Below are 14,647 nucleotides of genomic sequence, written 5' to 3'. Positions count from 1 at the left end.
AAATAAAAAGAAAGGCCTGACATTTTTATATTCAAAACTTAAGTAAAAATATGTTATTGGAAAATAACTGAATTTACTATATTAGAGCAGATTTTCCATTGCTCCTTATTAATGAATTCAAATAGATCATTAGTTTTTGCCTCATTTATTTTGCCTCATTAAGGATTGTTATGCCTTTTTGGGAGAATTTGGGAGAATTGATCCCTTTATCATTATGTAATGCCCCTCTATAATGCCCCTCTGATAATTTGCCTTGCTCTGAAGTCTGCTCTGTCTGAAATTAATTTAGCTACTGTAAACAGATTTTTGGGGTGCCTGGATGGTTCTGTCAGTTGGGTGTCCGACTTCTGATTTCAGCTTGTGTTGTTGATCCCAGGTGCTGGGCCTGGAGCCTGCTTGAGATTCTCTCTCTCTTTATTCTTCTGCCCCTCTCCTGTGCTCACGCTCTCTTCTTTCAAAAATAAAAAAATATATATACATTATTAATATAGTTATTCAGATTATTTAGATTCAAATATAATTTGAATATGATTCAAAGTACTAAAAATCTATCATTAAAATATTTTTAGGATATTATTCTTACCCAAATATAAAATATCCTAGAATTATTTGGACTATAAAATATAGTACAAGTAGATCCTGAATAACACACTTTGAAATTCTTAAGACATAAGGGAAAGCTCTTAACACCAGAAAAAGGAAAGGAGCAAATAACAAATGGATAGATAAGTGATCTGAAATCAGAGATGGAGAGATGCTAGAAGCAAACGTTAAAATTAACACACGGATCTAGAGTCCAGCAGGCCTTGGACCCCCACAAATTAAGAGAACTAAAAGAGACATTTTTGTATTAAGCAAAATCCTTAAAAGGATTTCAGTTATCTCAAGTGATCCCAGGTTTCAAAGCTAATATCATAAGCAAACATGAATTTTCTCTGGAGGAAAGCATATCCCATTTAGACTCAAGATTCCCTCAGATTGAATTTGGTGAAAAATACACCAAACCAATAAAAAAGTACTATGAATGAGAATTAAAAGAAATAACAGACCAGAGATCTACACCCTGAGGACTATGGATAATGAGATATTAGGACTCTATTATGAGATATAGAATATAAAATATATGTGAAATATTTAAATAAAAGATAGTGTTAACACCTCACTAACATCAAGAAACTATCAAAATGATGACTCATATTTGCAAAAACATCTAAAAAGAACTTTAAAATAAAGTATATTTATATAATTGTTGAAGTAAAACAGAAAACATTGAATTTAAACAAGACATAATCAAACAGATTTAATAAATTGAAACATAGATCTGGATAAATTCTACAAAATAAACCTTGGAAAGAAAAATGTGATATAAAGTATGAAAGAGAAGTTAAAAAAAGAAATTGACAATAGAATAAAGGTCTAAAATGCACCTGGTTTGTTCCAAAATATCAAAATACGAAGAATGGAGGAGATGAACTATTCGAAGAGAGTGGGTAAGGATGTTCCCAAGCTATTAAGACACCATTTTACAGAAATGAATAAATAAAAAGAAATCCACAAAAAAGAAATGCACTTGGTGCATTATATTGATACTCCAGAATACCAAATACTAAACAAAGATTTTACTTTTTATTTTTTTTATCAGTGTTTATTTATTTTGAGATGGAGAGAGAGCAAGTGGGGGAGAGGCAGAGAAAGAGAGAGGGGGACAGAGGATCCAAAGTGGGTTCCCTGCTGACGGCAGAGATCCCGATGCAGGACTCCAAACCTGCAAACCGTAAGATCATGACCTGAGCTAAAGTTGGATGCTTAACTGACTGAGCCACCCAGGCACCCCCAAAAGGAGATTTTAAAAACAGAAGGAAAAAAGAAAAAAAATCATCTACAGAGAAATAATTAAACCAACAGCATTACTAGGGACAAAGAAGATCACTTTATAATGATAGGAAGGTATAATAATTTTAATCTTGAATACTCCTAATAAAATAACCTCAACGTATATGAAGCAAAAATTAGAAACTTGTTAAGTATAAGTAGGTGTGTTAAACTTGCTTCTCTTAATTACTGTATGTCAACCAGATATAAAATTCACATAGATATAGAAAATTTGAACCAAAGACATAATTTAATGATCACATATAAAACTCTGCATTCAATAGAGAATACACACTCTTCAAGCACACACCAATTATTTTTAAAAATCATTCATGCACAAGACCATGAAACAAGGTTTCAAAAATTCCAAAGAAATAGTATCATACAAACTCAATTCTCTGACCACAAATAGACTTAAGTTAAAAATTAATAATATAAATCTCAATTAAAACACAGACACACATTCAGATACACATTTGGAGGTTAAAAAGCACATTTTCTAAATTCCTTATGAACCAAAGAAGAAATCATAATTGGAATTTAAGAAAGTAAATAATTATTAAAATAGCACATACCTACAGGATGGCACAAATGTAGTACTCTGAAGGAAATTTATAGCTTTCAGTGTTTATAGCAGAGTTCATAAAAACTGTGTGAAGATAGTGCCAGTATGTCGTTGGGCACTGAAAGTAGTAACGATGCTGGGAGGTATAGTAAGTAGAGTCTTTTGGAGGTAGTTTAGTGCAGTCTTTTCTTTTCTTTGTCATGTTTATTTTTGAGAGAGAGGGACAGAGCACATGTGGGGGGAGGGGCAGAGAGAGAAGGAGACACAGAATCTGAAACAGGCTCCAGGCTCTGGACTGTCAGCACAGGGCCCGAGGGGGGCTCAAACTCATGAACCACGAGATCGTGACCTGAGCTGAAGTCGGATGCTAACTGACTGAGCCACCCAGGCGCTCCAAGTGCAGTCTTTTCCTAAGGAGTTTTTTGAACTCTCACTTCACATTTGGTGAAATCCACATTAAAGAAAGTAATTTTAAAGAGAAAGCATAATATAAAGAGATAATATCCATGGCAATAATTTTTATTAATGAGTTGAATATACTTTATTTTTTATAGGCGGAGAAACAAGAATTATGAGACCCTTTGTAGAAATAGATTAGGCAATGATTTATATGCTGAAAGGATGATGCAGACTATTAATGGAGCACCAAAGAATAAAGATGTTCAGTGTGACAAAATCGTAAAAGAAGACAAAGGTAATTTATATTTCATTCTGCTTGATAAAGTACATATTTTAATATACATTCTTTGAGTCTGTCAGTTAACAAATAAATGTTGAAATATATGAAGTAAAGATAGAAATACTTTGGTCAAATCACAATAGCAGCTAGGTCCTATAATCTATAGCTTTTAGAACTTGACAAATAATGAGTAATAAATATAAATATAGATGATTTAGATAACATAATTATAATTTTGATATTTATAGAAACTCTATTATAGAATTTTGTACTCTTCAAATGTTTATGAAACATTTAGAGAAACTGATTGCTTAACCATAACTAATAACATTTAAAATGTGCCAGACACTATTCTAGGCCTTCCACATTTATTAACTGGTTTAATTCTCACAACAACACAATGAGGTAGGTACTATTGTTACTCTCCGTTTTTGGAGGCAGAAACAAGCAAAGAGAAGTTAGCTAACTTGACCAACTTCACTCAGCTAGTATGGCACACAGTAATACCCTCAGACAGTCTGGTTCTAGAACCTGTGCTCTGTACTACACTTACTGTCTCTCAATGTTCATAAATTCATAACCCTGCATAGCCAAAAATTCTGTGAGGTAGGGCCAGAAAGGTAATTAGGTAAAAGTTAATTTTAATGGCTTTTGTTATTCAGCAAAACTATAAGCTAGTTCTTTGAAAAGATTAAAATAAAACTTCTAAGCAAATGCTAAGTCAAGCCAAGGGTAACTTATAATTAGTAGGAAAGTTTTGTGGCATTCTTACTCACTCTTGCCCTACTCCCCTTCTCAGTGTGGTGATGGTCTTAAAGGCAACAGCCTGCCTTCCCAGTTTGAGACCCTGGCCTCTGGTTCCAGAGAAGCAGAGCAGACCTTACTCTCAAAGGATTTGGCTTTTGTTTTAACCTGCCTGGGAATACCTGAAGGACTGACCCAGAGCACTTGTTTTTGTTTTGTTTTGTTTTGTTTTGTTTTATTTTGTTTTTTAACTCAGGACACACAGGTGGTAAAGCAGCTGTGCATATTGCATTCTTAACAAATATTGCAAAGTAAATGAACAACTCATCTCTCTTAGAGGCAAAAGAATACAATGGAGTCAAACAACAAACACACTGTAAGCCTGAGGAGAAAAAGCTAGGGAGGGAGATGTTTGGGAAATTAAGATATTAAAAAAGGCTTGTACATATAGGGAAATTTAGAAAGTCATGTGCATGCCTAGGACAAGATGCAAGCTCAGGAAAGACTTGAAAAGATCCTAAGCTTTCCCCTCTGGCTGATCTCAGGCTTAGTACAGGCAGGAAGTGAAGGCTAAGGCATAGATGTAAACAGCCTGGTTAAGCATTAAAGGAATACCTTAACATTGACCCACTCTATAAAGACCCAGAGAGGTTTTTTATCCTTTGTTTGTCTGTTTCTTTTCTTTTTCTTTTCTGTCTTGTTTTTTTCTGATGGACTGGTCGGGGAGGGTGGAGGAATTCAGGTATTCAAGATCTCTGTCATGACACTTGCTGACCAAAAGCTTCTGCGATGATACATGACAAAGAATACAGACTTTATAAAAATAGTTTAGAAACATCACTAAGCAAACAAACAATGAGTACTCACAGCAAACTACAAAAACAAACTCCAAGGAGCAAGAAGAATCTGATTTCCAGAGTTACCACATTATTATATTCAAAGTGTTCAGTTCTCAAAAAAAATTACAAAGGATAGAAAGAAATAAGAAAATATGGCCCATTTGAAGAATAAATTAACTGAAACTCTCCCTGTGGAAGTACAGACATTGTATTTATTAGCCAAAGACTTTAGATCAATTGTATCAAACGTTCTGATAAAGCTAAAGGAAACTATGGGCAAAGAGCTAAAGCAAACAAGAATGGTGTATGGAAAAAAAAAGAATATGAATAAAGGGACAGGAATTATAAAAAGAAACCAAACATAAATTCTGGAGATTAAAAAGTACAATAACTGAAATGGAAATACTAGAGTTATCCATGGCAGATTTGAGCAGGCAGAAGAAAGAATCTGCAATTCTTAAAGACATGTCAATTGAAATGATCTAGTCTGAGGAGAAGAAAGAAAAAAGAATAAAGAAAACTGAACACAGCCTGAAGGACCTATGGGGCTCCACCAAGCATACCAATATACACAGAAAGGGAATTTCAGAATGATAGGAGAAAAAAGAGATAAGGGGAACACAAAATATTTGAAGAAATAATGGCCAAAAAACTTCCCAAATTTGATAAAAGTCATGAATCTGCGTATCTGAGAAGCTCAGCAAACTCCCAAAAAGATAAACAAAGAGATCCACATTCAGACACATTATAATTAAGTGTTGAAAGAGAATCTTGAAAACAGCAAAAAAAAAAAAAAGTGACTCTTTTCATGTACAAGGGATCCTCAATAAGATTACACCCAATTTCTCAGAAACCATGGAGTTCAGAAGTCAGTGGGATGCCATACTTAAAGAGATGAAAGAGAAAACTGTCAACCAAGAATTCTATATCCTTCAAATAATCCTCATGAGGGAGAAATTAAATAATTAAGATTAAATACTTTCCCATGAAGGAGACAATAAGACATTCCCAGATAACAAAAGCCAAGACAATTTAGCATTAGTAGAATTGCCTTGTAAGAAATGCTAAAGGGACTCCTTCAGGCAGAAATGAAAGGACACCAGACAATAACTTGAAGTCATATGAAGAAATGAAGAGCACTGGAAGGGTAACTACATAGGTAAATACAAAAGTCAGCATTATAATTTTGGTTTGTATCTCCACTATTTTTGCAATATAATTTAAAATAAATGCATAAAACAATAATTATAAAACTATACAAATGGACACACAGTATATAAAGATGTAATTTGTGACAACATCAACACAAAGTGGGTGTGATGGAGCTGTATAGGAGTTCTTGTATACTATTGAAGTAAGGTAGTATTAATTCAAAATAGATGGTTAAAATTTTAAGAAATTAATTGTAATCTGCAAGGCAACCACCAAGAATATAACTCAAAAATTACAAAAAAGAAAATTAGATAGGAATCAAAGCAGAACACCATTAAAAAATCAAGTAAACACAAAAGAAGGCAGTAATGAAAGAATTGAGGAACAAACACATAAGACATAAAGAAGACAAAAATGGAAGAAATCCTTCCTGAATAGTAATTGTTTTAAATAAGTAGATTAAATTCTCCAATTAAAAGGCAGATATTGGTAGGATGGGTTAAAAAACAAAAACTAAACATGATCCAAGTATATGCTGTCTAATAAGAGACTCAGTTTAGAGCCACAGACAAAAATATGTAAGGTGAAAGGATGTAAATAGCAACCAAAAAAAGCTGAGAGGGCTTTACTAATATCAGACATAGTAGACTTTATATAAAATTATTACAGGAGCCAAGCAGCATTATATACTGATAAAAAATTCAATCCATAAACAAGATATAACAATTATAAACCCATATGTACTCAACAAGAGAGCCTCCAACTATATGAAGCAAAAATTGATAGGATTGAAGGGAGAAAATAGGAAGTTCTACAATAAGAGTTGGGACTTTAGTACCCCACTTTCAATAATGGGCAGAACAACCAGAGAGATTATCAATGAGAAAGAAAATAGAGGACTTAAATAATATAAACTAGGCATAACAGACATATACACCATCCCCAAACATCAGAAAACACATTTTTTTTCTCAAGTTCACATGGAAAACTCTCCAAGAATACACCATTATGTTAGGTAATAAACAAGAGGTAATAAAAATTTTTAAGTCAATATCTTTTCTGACCACACTTAATGACATTAAAACCCTATAACAAAAGGAAAACTGGGAAATTTAAAAATATTTAGAAATTAAACAACACACTTTTAAATGATTTTTTTAATGTTTATTTTTGAGAGAGAAAGGGTGGGGGGGAGAGGGGAGGGGCAGAGAGAGAGGAAGACACAGAATCTGAAGCAGGCCCCAAGCTCTAAGCTCTCAGCACAGAGCCGGACGCGGGGCTCAAACTCACAAATCACAAGATCGTGACCTGAACCGAAGTGGGACACTTAACCAACTGAGCCATCCAGGCACCCCAAACAACACACTTTTAAGCAACCAGTGCATCAGAGATGAAAGTACAAGGGAAATTAGAAAATATTTTGAGATGAGATGAATGAAAATGAAAATAAAACATAACAAAACTTATATAGTGAAAGTAGTGCTTAGAGAGAAATTTACAGCTGCAGATACATTTAAAAAAGAAGATCCCCACCTGAAACTAATGTAACATTATTTGTCAACTATACTTCAATAAAAAAAATAATAAAAGTCTCAAATCAATAATCTAACTTTACACATTAAGAATGAGATAAGATAAAACTAAACCAAAAGCCAGCATAAGGAAGGAAATACTAAAGATTAGAGTGGACATAGAGAAAAACTAATGAAACTAAAAGTTGGTACTTTGAAAAGATCAACAAAACTGACAAAACTTTAGTCAGATTGACTAAAGAAAAATAAGAGAAGATTCAAATTACTAAAATGAAAAGTGGAAGTGAGGACCTTACAGAAATAAAATAGATTATTAAAAAAAGTGAACATTTGTATGCCAATAAATTAAATAGCTAAATAAAATAGACACATTCCTAGAAATCCTTTCCTGCCCAGACATGTTCTGTTTTACCCTGACTGCTGCAGAGAAGACATGATGAACAGAAAATATAGAACATCCCACTTACCTAACCATACTTTCATTGGATATTCGATGCCCAGCTTGTCAGGTGCCCTCTGAAGATTAAGTTCTGTGTTTCCAAGGACACATTCATGATCTCACCATGTGATTTCTTCATAAGTGGCTCTTGTAAACTCTCAGGGAAGCTGAAGTCAGAATGTGACCCAGACTGTTCTGATGATCTTCTCCTGAGAGTCCTCCTTTAGTAGTCCTCCTCTAATAGTAGTGATTTTGTTCTCTTTTTATTCATCTGTGATAGTGTTTGCTATTCAGTTTTTAAAACTAGAGTATATATTGTGTAAGTATACATATATCAGAGAGCCTTACCTGAGGTTTTCTAAGAAGAAACCCCTGCAGAAAGAATCTGAGTGCACATAGTTTATTTTGGAGGTAATCCTAAGAAACACTGGTAGGGGAGTAAGTGAAACAAGAAAGGGTAGGCAGCCAACAAAGGTTATGTGATCTAACAAATTACCTCTTTGGGTAACGAGTTCAATACTGCTAGAGAATCTGGGAGCCAGAGTTATCTTATCATGCTCCAACTTTCTAAATTATTTTTTGAAGGCTGATGGGCTTGTTAGTTCCTTGGTACTTCTGGCCTGATTTGTGCACATCAAAGTGGCCCTAGTGGCCAAAGATGGCCCCAAGCAAAACAATGTAGGTGCTGGCAGTTGGAGATTGACCAGTAAGAGGTAATGCATAACAGATACGGGCAGGACACTAACAGCATCTACCACAGGAGAGAAACCTTTTAAAGCAAAGCAAGAGTGGCGAGCGGCAAGATGGCGGCTTAGGAGGACTCTGGGCTCACCGGACGTCCTGCTGATCACTTAGATTCCATCTACACCTGCCTAAATAACCCAGAAAACCGCCAGAGGATTAGCAGAACAGAGTCGCCGGAGCCAAACGCAGACGAGAGGCCCACGGAAGAGGGTAGGAAGGGCGGCGAGGCGGTGCGCGCTCCACGGACTGGCGGGAGGGAGCCGGGGCGGAGGGGCGGCTCGCCGGCCAAGCAGAGCCCCCGAGTCGGGCTTGCAAAAGCGGAGGGGCCGGGCGGACTGTGTTCCTACAGCAAGCGCGACTTAGCGTCTGGGAGGTCAGAAATTAACAGCTCTGCTCAGAAAGCGGGAAGGCTGGAGGACAAAGGGAGGGAGAGCTGCTGAGCCCCCTGACAACAGAGCTCAGTTTGGTGGCGAACAAAGGCGCTCGCCAGCGCCATTTCCCCCGCCCATCCCCCAGCCGAAATCCCAAAGGGAACCGGTTCCTGCCAGGGAACTTGCTCGCTCCGCGCAAACACCCAACTCTGCGCTTCTGCGGAGCCAAACCTCCGGCAGCGGATCTGACTCCCTCCCGCTGCCACAGGGCCCCTCCTGAAGTGGATCACCTAAGGAGAAGCGATCTAAGCCTGCCCCTCCTGCCCCCGAGCACCTTGCCTACCCACCCCAGCTAATACGCCAGATCCCCAGCATCACAAGCCTGGCAGGGTGCAAGTAGCCCAGACGAGCCACACCACCCCACAGTGAATCCCGCCCCTAGGAGAGGGGAAGAGAAGGCACACACCAGTCTGACTGTGGCCCCAGCGGTGGGCTGGGGGCAGACATCAGGTCTGACTGCGGCCCCGCCCACCAACTCCAGGTATACACCACAGCACAGGGGAAGTGCCCTGCAGGTCCTCACCACACCAGGGACTATCCAAAATGACCAAGCGGAAGAACTCCCCTCAGAAGAATCTCCAGGAAATAACAACAGCTAATGAGCTGATCAAAAAGGATTTAAATAATATAACAGAAAGTGAATTTAGAATAATAGTCATAAAATTAATCGCTGGGCTTGAAAACAGTATACAGGACAGCAGAGAATCTCTTGCTACAGAGATCAAGGGACTAAGGAACAGTCACGAGGAGCTGAAAAACGCTTTAAACGAAATGCATAACAAAATGGAAACCACCACAGCTCGGCTTGAAGAGGCAGAGGAGAGAATAGGTGAACTAGAAGATAAAGTTATGGAAAAAGAGGAAGCTGAGAAAAAGAGAGATAAAAAAATCCAGGAGTATGAGGGGAAAATTAGAGAATTAAGTGATACACTAAAAAGAAATAATATACGCATAATTGGTATCCCAGAGGAGGAAGAGAGAGGGAAAGGTGCTGAAGGGGTACTTGAAGAAATCATAGCTGAGAACTTCCCTGAACTGGGGAAGGAAAAAGGCATTGAAATCCAAGAGGCACAGAGAACTCCCTTCAGACGTAACTTGAATCGATCTTCTGCACGACATATCATAGTGAAACTGGCAAAATACAAGGATAAAGAGAAAATTCTGAAAGCAGCAAGGGGTAAACGTGCCCTCACATATAAAGGGAGACCTATAAGACTCGTGACTGATCTCTCTTTTGAAACTTGGCAGGCCAGAAAGAATTGGCAAGAGATTTTCAGGGTGCTAGACAGAAAAAATATGCAGCCAAGAATCCTTTATCCAGCAAGTCTGTCATTTAGAATAGAAGGAGAGATAAAGGTCTTCCCAAACAAACAAAAACTGAAGGAATTTGTCACCACTAAACCAGCCCTACAAGAGATCCTAAGGGGGACCCTGTGAGACAAAGTCCCAGAGACATCACTATAAGCATAAAACATACAGACATCACAATGACTCTAAACCCGTATCTTTCTATAATAACACTGAATGTAAATGGATTAAATGCGCCAACCAAAAGACATAGGGTATCAGAATGGATAAAAAAACAAGACCCATCTATTTGCTGTCTACAAGAGACTCATTTTAGACCTGAGGACACCTTTAGATTGAGAGTGAGGGGATGGAGAACTATTTATCATGCGACTGGAAGCCAAAAGAAAGCTGGAGTAGCCATACTTATATCAGACAAACTAGACTTTAAATTAAAGGCTGTAACAAGAGATGAAGAAGGACATTATATAATAGTTACAGGGTCTATCCATCAGGAAGAGCTAACAATTATCAATGTCTATGCACCGAATACCGGAGCCCCCAAATATATAAAACAATTACTCATAAACATAAGCAACCTTATTGATAAGAATGTGGTAATTGCAGGGGACTTTAATACACCACTTACAGAAATGGATAGATCATCTAGACACACGGTCAATAAAGAAACAAGGGCCCTGAATGAGACATTGGATGAGATGGACTTGACAGATATATTTAGAACTCTGCATCCCAAAGCAACAGAATATACTTTCTTCTCGAGTGCACATGGAACATTCTCCAAGATAGATCATATACTGGGTCACAAAACAGCCCTTCATAAGTTTACAAGAATTGAAATTATACCATGCTTACTTTCAGACCACAATGCTATGAAGCTTGAAATCAACCACAGGAAAAAGTCTGGAAAACCTCCAAAAGCATGGAGGTTAAAGAACACCCTACTAACGAATGAGTGGGTCAACCAGGCAATTAGAGAAGAAATTAAAAAATATATGGAAACAAACGAAAATGAAAATACAACAATCCAAACGCTTTGGGATGCAGCGAAGGCAGTCCTGAGAGGAAAATACATTGCAATCCAGGCCTATCTCAAGAAACAAGAAAAATCCCAAATACAAAATCTAACAGCACACCTAAAGGAACTAGAAGCAGAACAGCAAAGGCAGCCTAAGCCCAGCAGAAGAAGAGAAATAATAAAGATCAGAGCAGAAATAAACAATATAGAAACTAAAAAAACTGTAGAGCAGATCAACGAAACCAAGAGTTGGTTTTTTGAAAAAATAAACAAAATTGACAAACCTCTAGCCAGGCTTCTCAAAAAGAAAAGGGAGATGACCCAAATAGATAAAATCATGAATGAAAATGGAATTATTACAACCAATCCCTCAGAGATACAAACAATTATCAGGGAATACTATGAAAACTTATATGCCAACAAATTGGACAACCTGGAAGAAATGGACGAATTCCTGAACACCCACACTCTTCCAAAACTCAATCAGGAGGAAATAGAAAGCTTGAACAGACCCATAACCAGCGAAGAAATTGAATCGGTTATCAAAAATCTCCCAACAAATAAGAGTCCAGGACCAGATGGCTTCCCAGGGGAGTTCTACCAGACGTTTAAAGCAGAGATAATACCTATCCTTCTCAAGCTATTCCAAGAAATAGAAAGGGAAGGAAAACTTCCAGACTCATTCTATGAAGCCAGTATTACTTTGATTCCTAAACCAGACAGAGACCCAGTAAAAAAAGAGAACTACAGGCCAATATCCCTGATGAATATGGATGCAAAAATTCTCAATAAGATACTAGCAAATCGAATTCAACGGCATATAAAAAGAATTATTCACCATGATCAAGTGGGATTCATTCCTGGGATGCAGGGCTGGTTCAACATTCGCAAATCAATCAACGTGATACATCACATTAACAAAAAAAGAGAGAAGAACCATATGATCCTGTCAATCGATGCAGAAAAGGCCTTCGACAAAATCCAGCACCCTTTCTTAATAAAAACCCTTGAGAAAGTTGGGATAGAAGGAACATACTTAAAGATCATAAAAGCCATTTATGAAAAGCCCACAGCTAACATCATCCTCAACGGGGAAAAACTGAAAGCTTTTTCCCTGAGATCAGGAACACGACAAGGATGCCCACTCTCACCGCTGCTGTTTAACATAGTGCTGGAAGTTCTAGCATCAGCAATCAGACAACAAAAGGAAATCAAAGGCATCCAAATTGGCAAAGATGAAGTCAAGCTTTCGCTTTTTGCAGATGACATGATATTATACATGGAAAATCCGATAGACTCCACCAAAAGTCTGCTAGAACTGATACAGGAATTCAGCAAAGTTGCAGGATACAAAATCAATGTACAGAAATCAGTTGCATTCTTATACACTAACAATGAAGCAACAGAAAGACAAATAAAGAAACTGATCCCATTCACAATTGCACCAAGAAGCATAAAATACCTAGGAATAAATCTAACCAAAGATGTAAAGGATCTGTATGCTGAAAACTATAGAAAGCTTCTGAAGGAAATTGAAGAAGATTTAAAGAAATGGAAAGACATTCCCTGCTCATGGATTGGAAAAATAAATATTGTCAAAATGTCAATACTACCCAAAGCTATCTACACATTCAATGCAATCCCAATCAAAATTGCACCAGCATTCTTCTCGAAACTAGAACAAGCAATCCTAAAATTCATATGGAACCACAAAAGGCCCCGAATAGCCAAAGGAATTTTGAAGAAGAAGACCAAAGCAGGAGGCATCACAATCCCAGACTTTAGCCTCTACTACAAAGCTGTCATCATCAAGACAGCATGGTATTGGCACCAAAACAGACACATAGACCAATGGAATAGAATAGAAACCCCAGAACTAGACCCACAAACGTATGGCCAACTCATCTTTGACAAAGCAGGAAAGAACATCCAATGGAAAAAAGACAGCCTCTTTAACAAATGGTGCTGGGAGAACTGGACAGCAACATGCAGAAGGTTGAAACTAGACCACTTTCTCACACCATTCACAAAAATAAACTCAAAATGGATAAAGGACCTAAATGTGAGACAGGAAACCATCAAAACCTTAGAGGAGAAAGCAGGAAAAGACCTCTCTGACCTCAGCCGTAGCAATCTCTTACTCGACACATCCCCAAAGGCAAGGGAATTAAAAGCAAAAGTGAATTCCTGGGACCTTATGAAGATAAAAAGCTTCTGCACAGCAAAGGAAACAACCAACAAAACTAAAAGGCAACCAACGGAATGGGAAAAGATATTCGCAAATGACATATCGGACAAAGGGCTAGTATCCAAAATCTATAAAGAGCTCACCAAACTCCACACCCGAAAAACAAATAACCCAGTGAAGAAATGGGCAGAAAACATGAATAGACACTTCTCTAAAGAAGACATCCGGATGGCCAACAGGCACATGAAAAGATGTTCAGCGTCGCTCCTTATCAGGGAAATACAAATCAAAACCACACTCAGGTATCACCTCACGCCAGTCAGAGTGGCCAAAATGAACAAATCAGGAGACTATAGATGCTGGAGAGGATGTGGAGAAACGGGAACCCTCTTGCACTGTTGGTGGGAATGCAAATTGGTGCAGCCGCTCTGGAAAGCAGTGTGGAGGTTCCTCAGAAAATTAAAAATAGACCTACCCTATGACCCAGCAATAGCACTGCTAGGAATTTATCCAAGGGATACAGGAGCACTGATGCATAGGGCCACTTGTACACCAATGTTCATAGCAGCACTCTCAACAATAGCCAAATTATGGAAAGAGCCTAAATGTCCATCAACTGGTGAATGGATAAAGAAATTGTGGTTTATATACACAATGGAATATTACATGGCAATGAGAAAAAATGAAATATGGCCTTTTGTAGCAACGTGGATGGAACTGGAGAGTGTGATGCTAAGTGAAATAAGCCATACAGAGAAAGACAGATACCATATGGTCTCACTCTTATGTGGATCCTGAGAAACTTAACAGGAACCCATGGGGGAGGGGAAGGAAAAAAAAAAAAAAGAGGTTAGAATGGGAGAGAGCCAAAGCATAAGAGACTGTTAAAAACTGAGAACAAACTGAGGGTTGATGGGGGGTGGGAGGGAGGAGAGGGTGGGTGATGGGTATTGAGGAGGGCACCTTTTGGGATGAGCACTGGGTGTTGTATGGAAACCAATTTGTCAATAAATTTCAGAAAAAAAAAATAATTAAAAAAAAAAAAAAATAAATAAAGCAAAGCAAGAGTATGACCATTCCAAAAGTTAGGAAAAGTGGATGTGCTTCTGTTTGACGTAGCTAGAAGGAGGTGGGCT

At 37.7% G+C, this 14,647-nt stretch overlaps 1 protein-coding gene across 1 annotated transcript in view; it reads left to right on the top strand.

Moving 5' to 3' along the window:
- DNAI4 (dynein axonemal intermediate chain 4) overlaps positions 1–14,647 on the top strand; it is a 93,851-nt gene that overhangs the window by 36,713 nt on the left and 42,491 nt on the right. Inside the window, 1 exon segment of the mRNA XM_043575204.1 lies at positions 2,992–3,131. Coding sequence (XP_043431139.1) covers positions 2,992–3,131 — 140 coding nt within the window.

The sequence above is a fragment of the Prionailurus bengalensis genome, chromosome C1 (assembly GCF_016509475.1).
Source record: "Prionailurus bengalensis isolate Pbe53 chromosome C1, Fcat_Pben_1.1_paternal_pri, whole genome shotgun sequence".
Classification (NCBI taxonomy): domain Eukaryota; kingdom Metazoa; phylum Chordata; class Mammalia; order Carnivora; family Felidae; genus Prionailurus; species Prionailurus bengalensis.
Note: the sequence above shows the minus strand (reverse complement) of the source record. Positions and strands in the feature narration are given on the sequence as shown.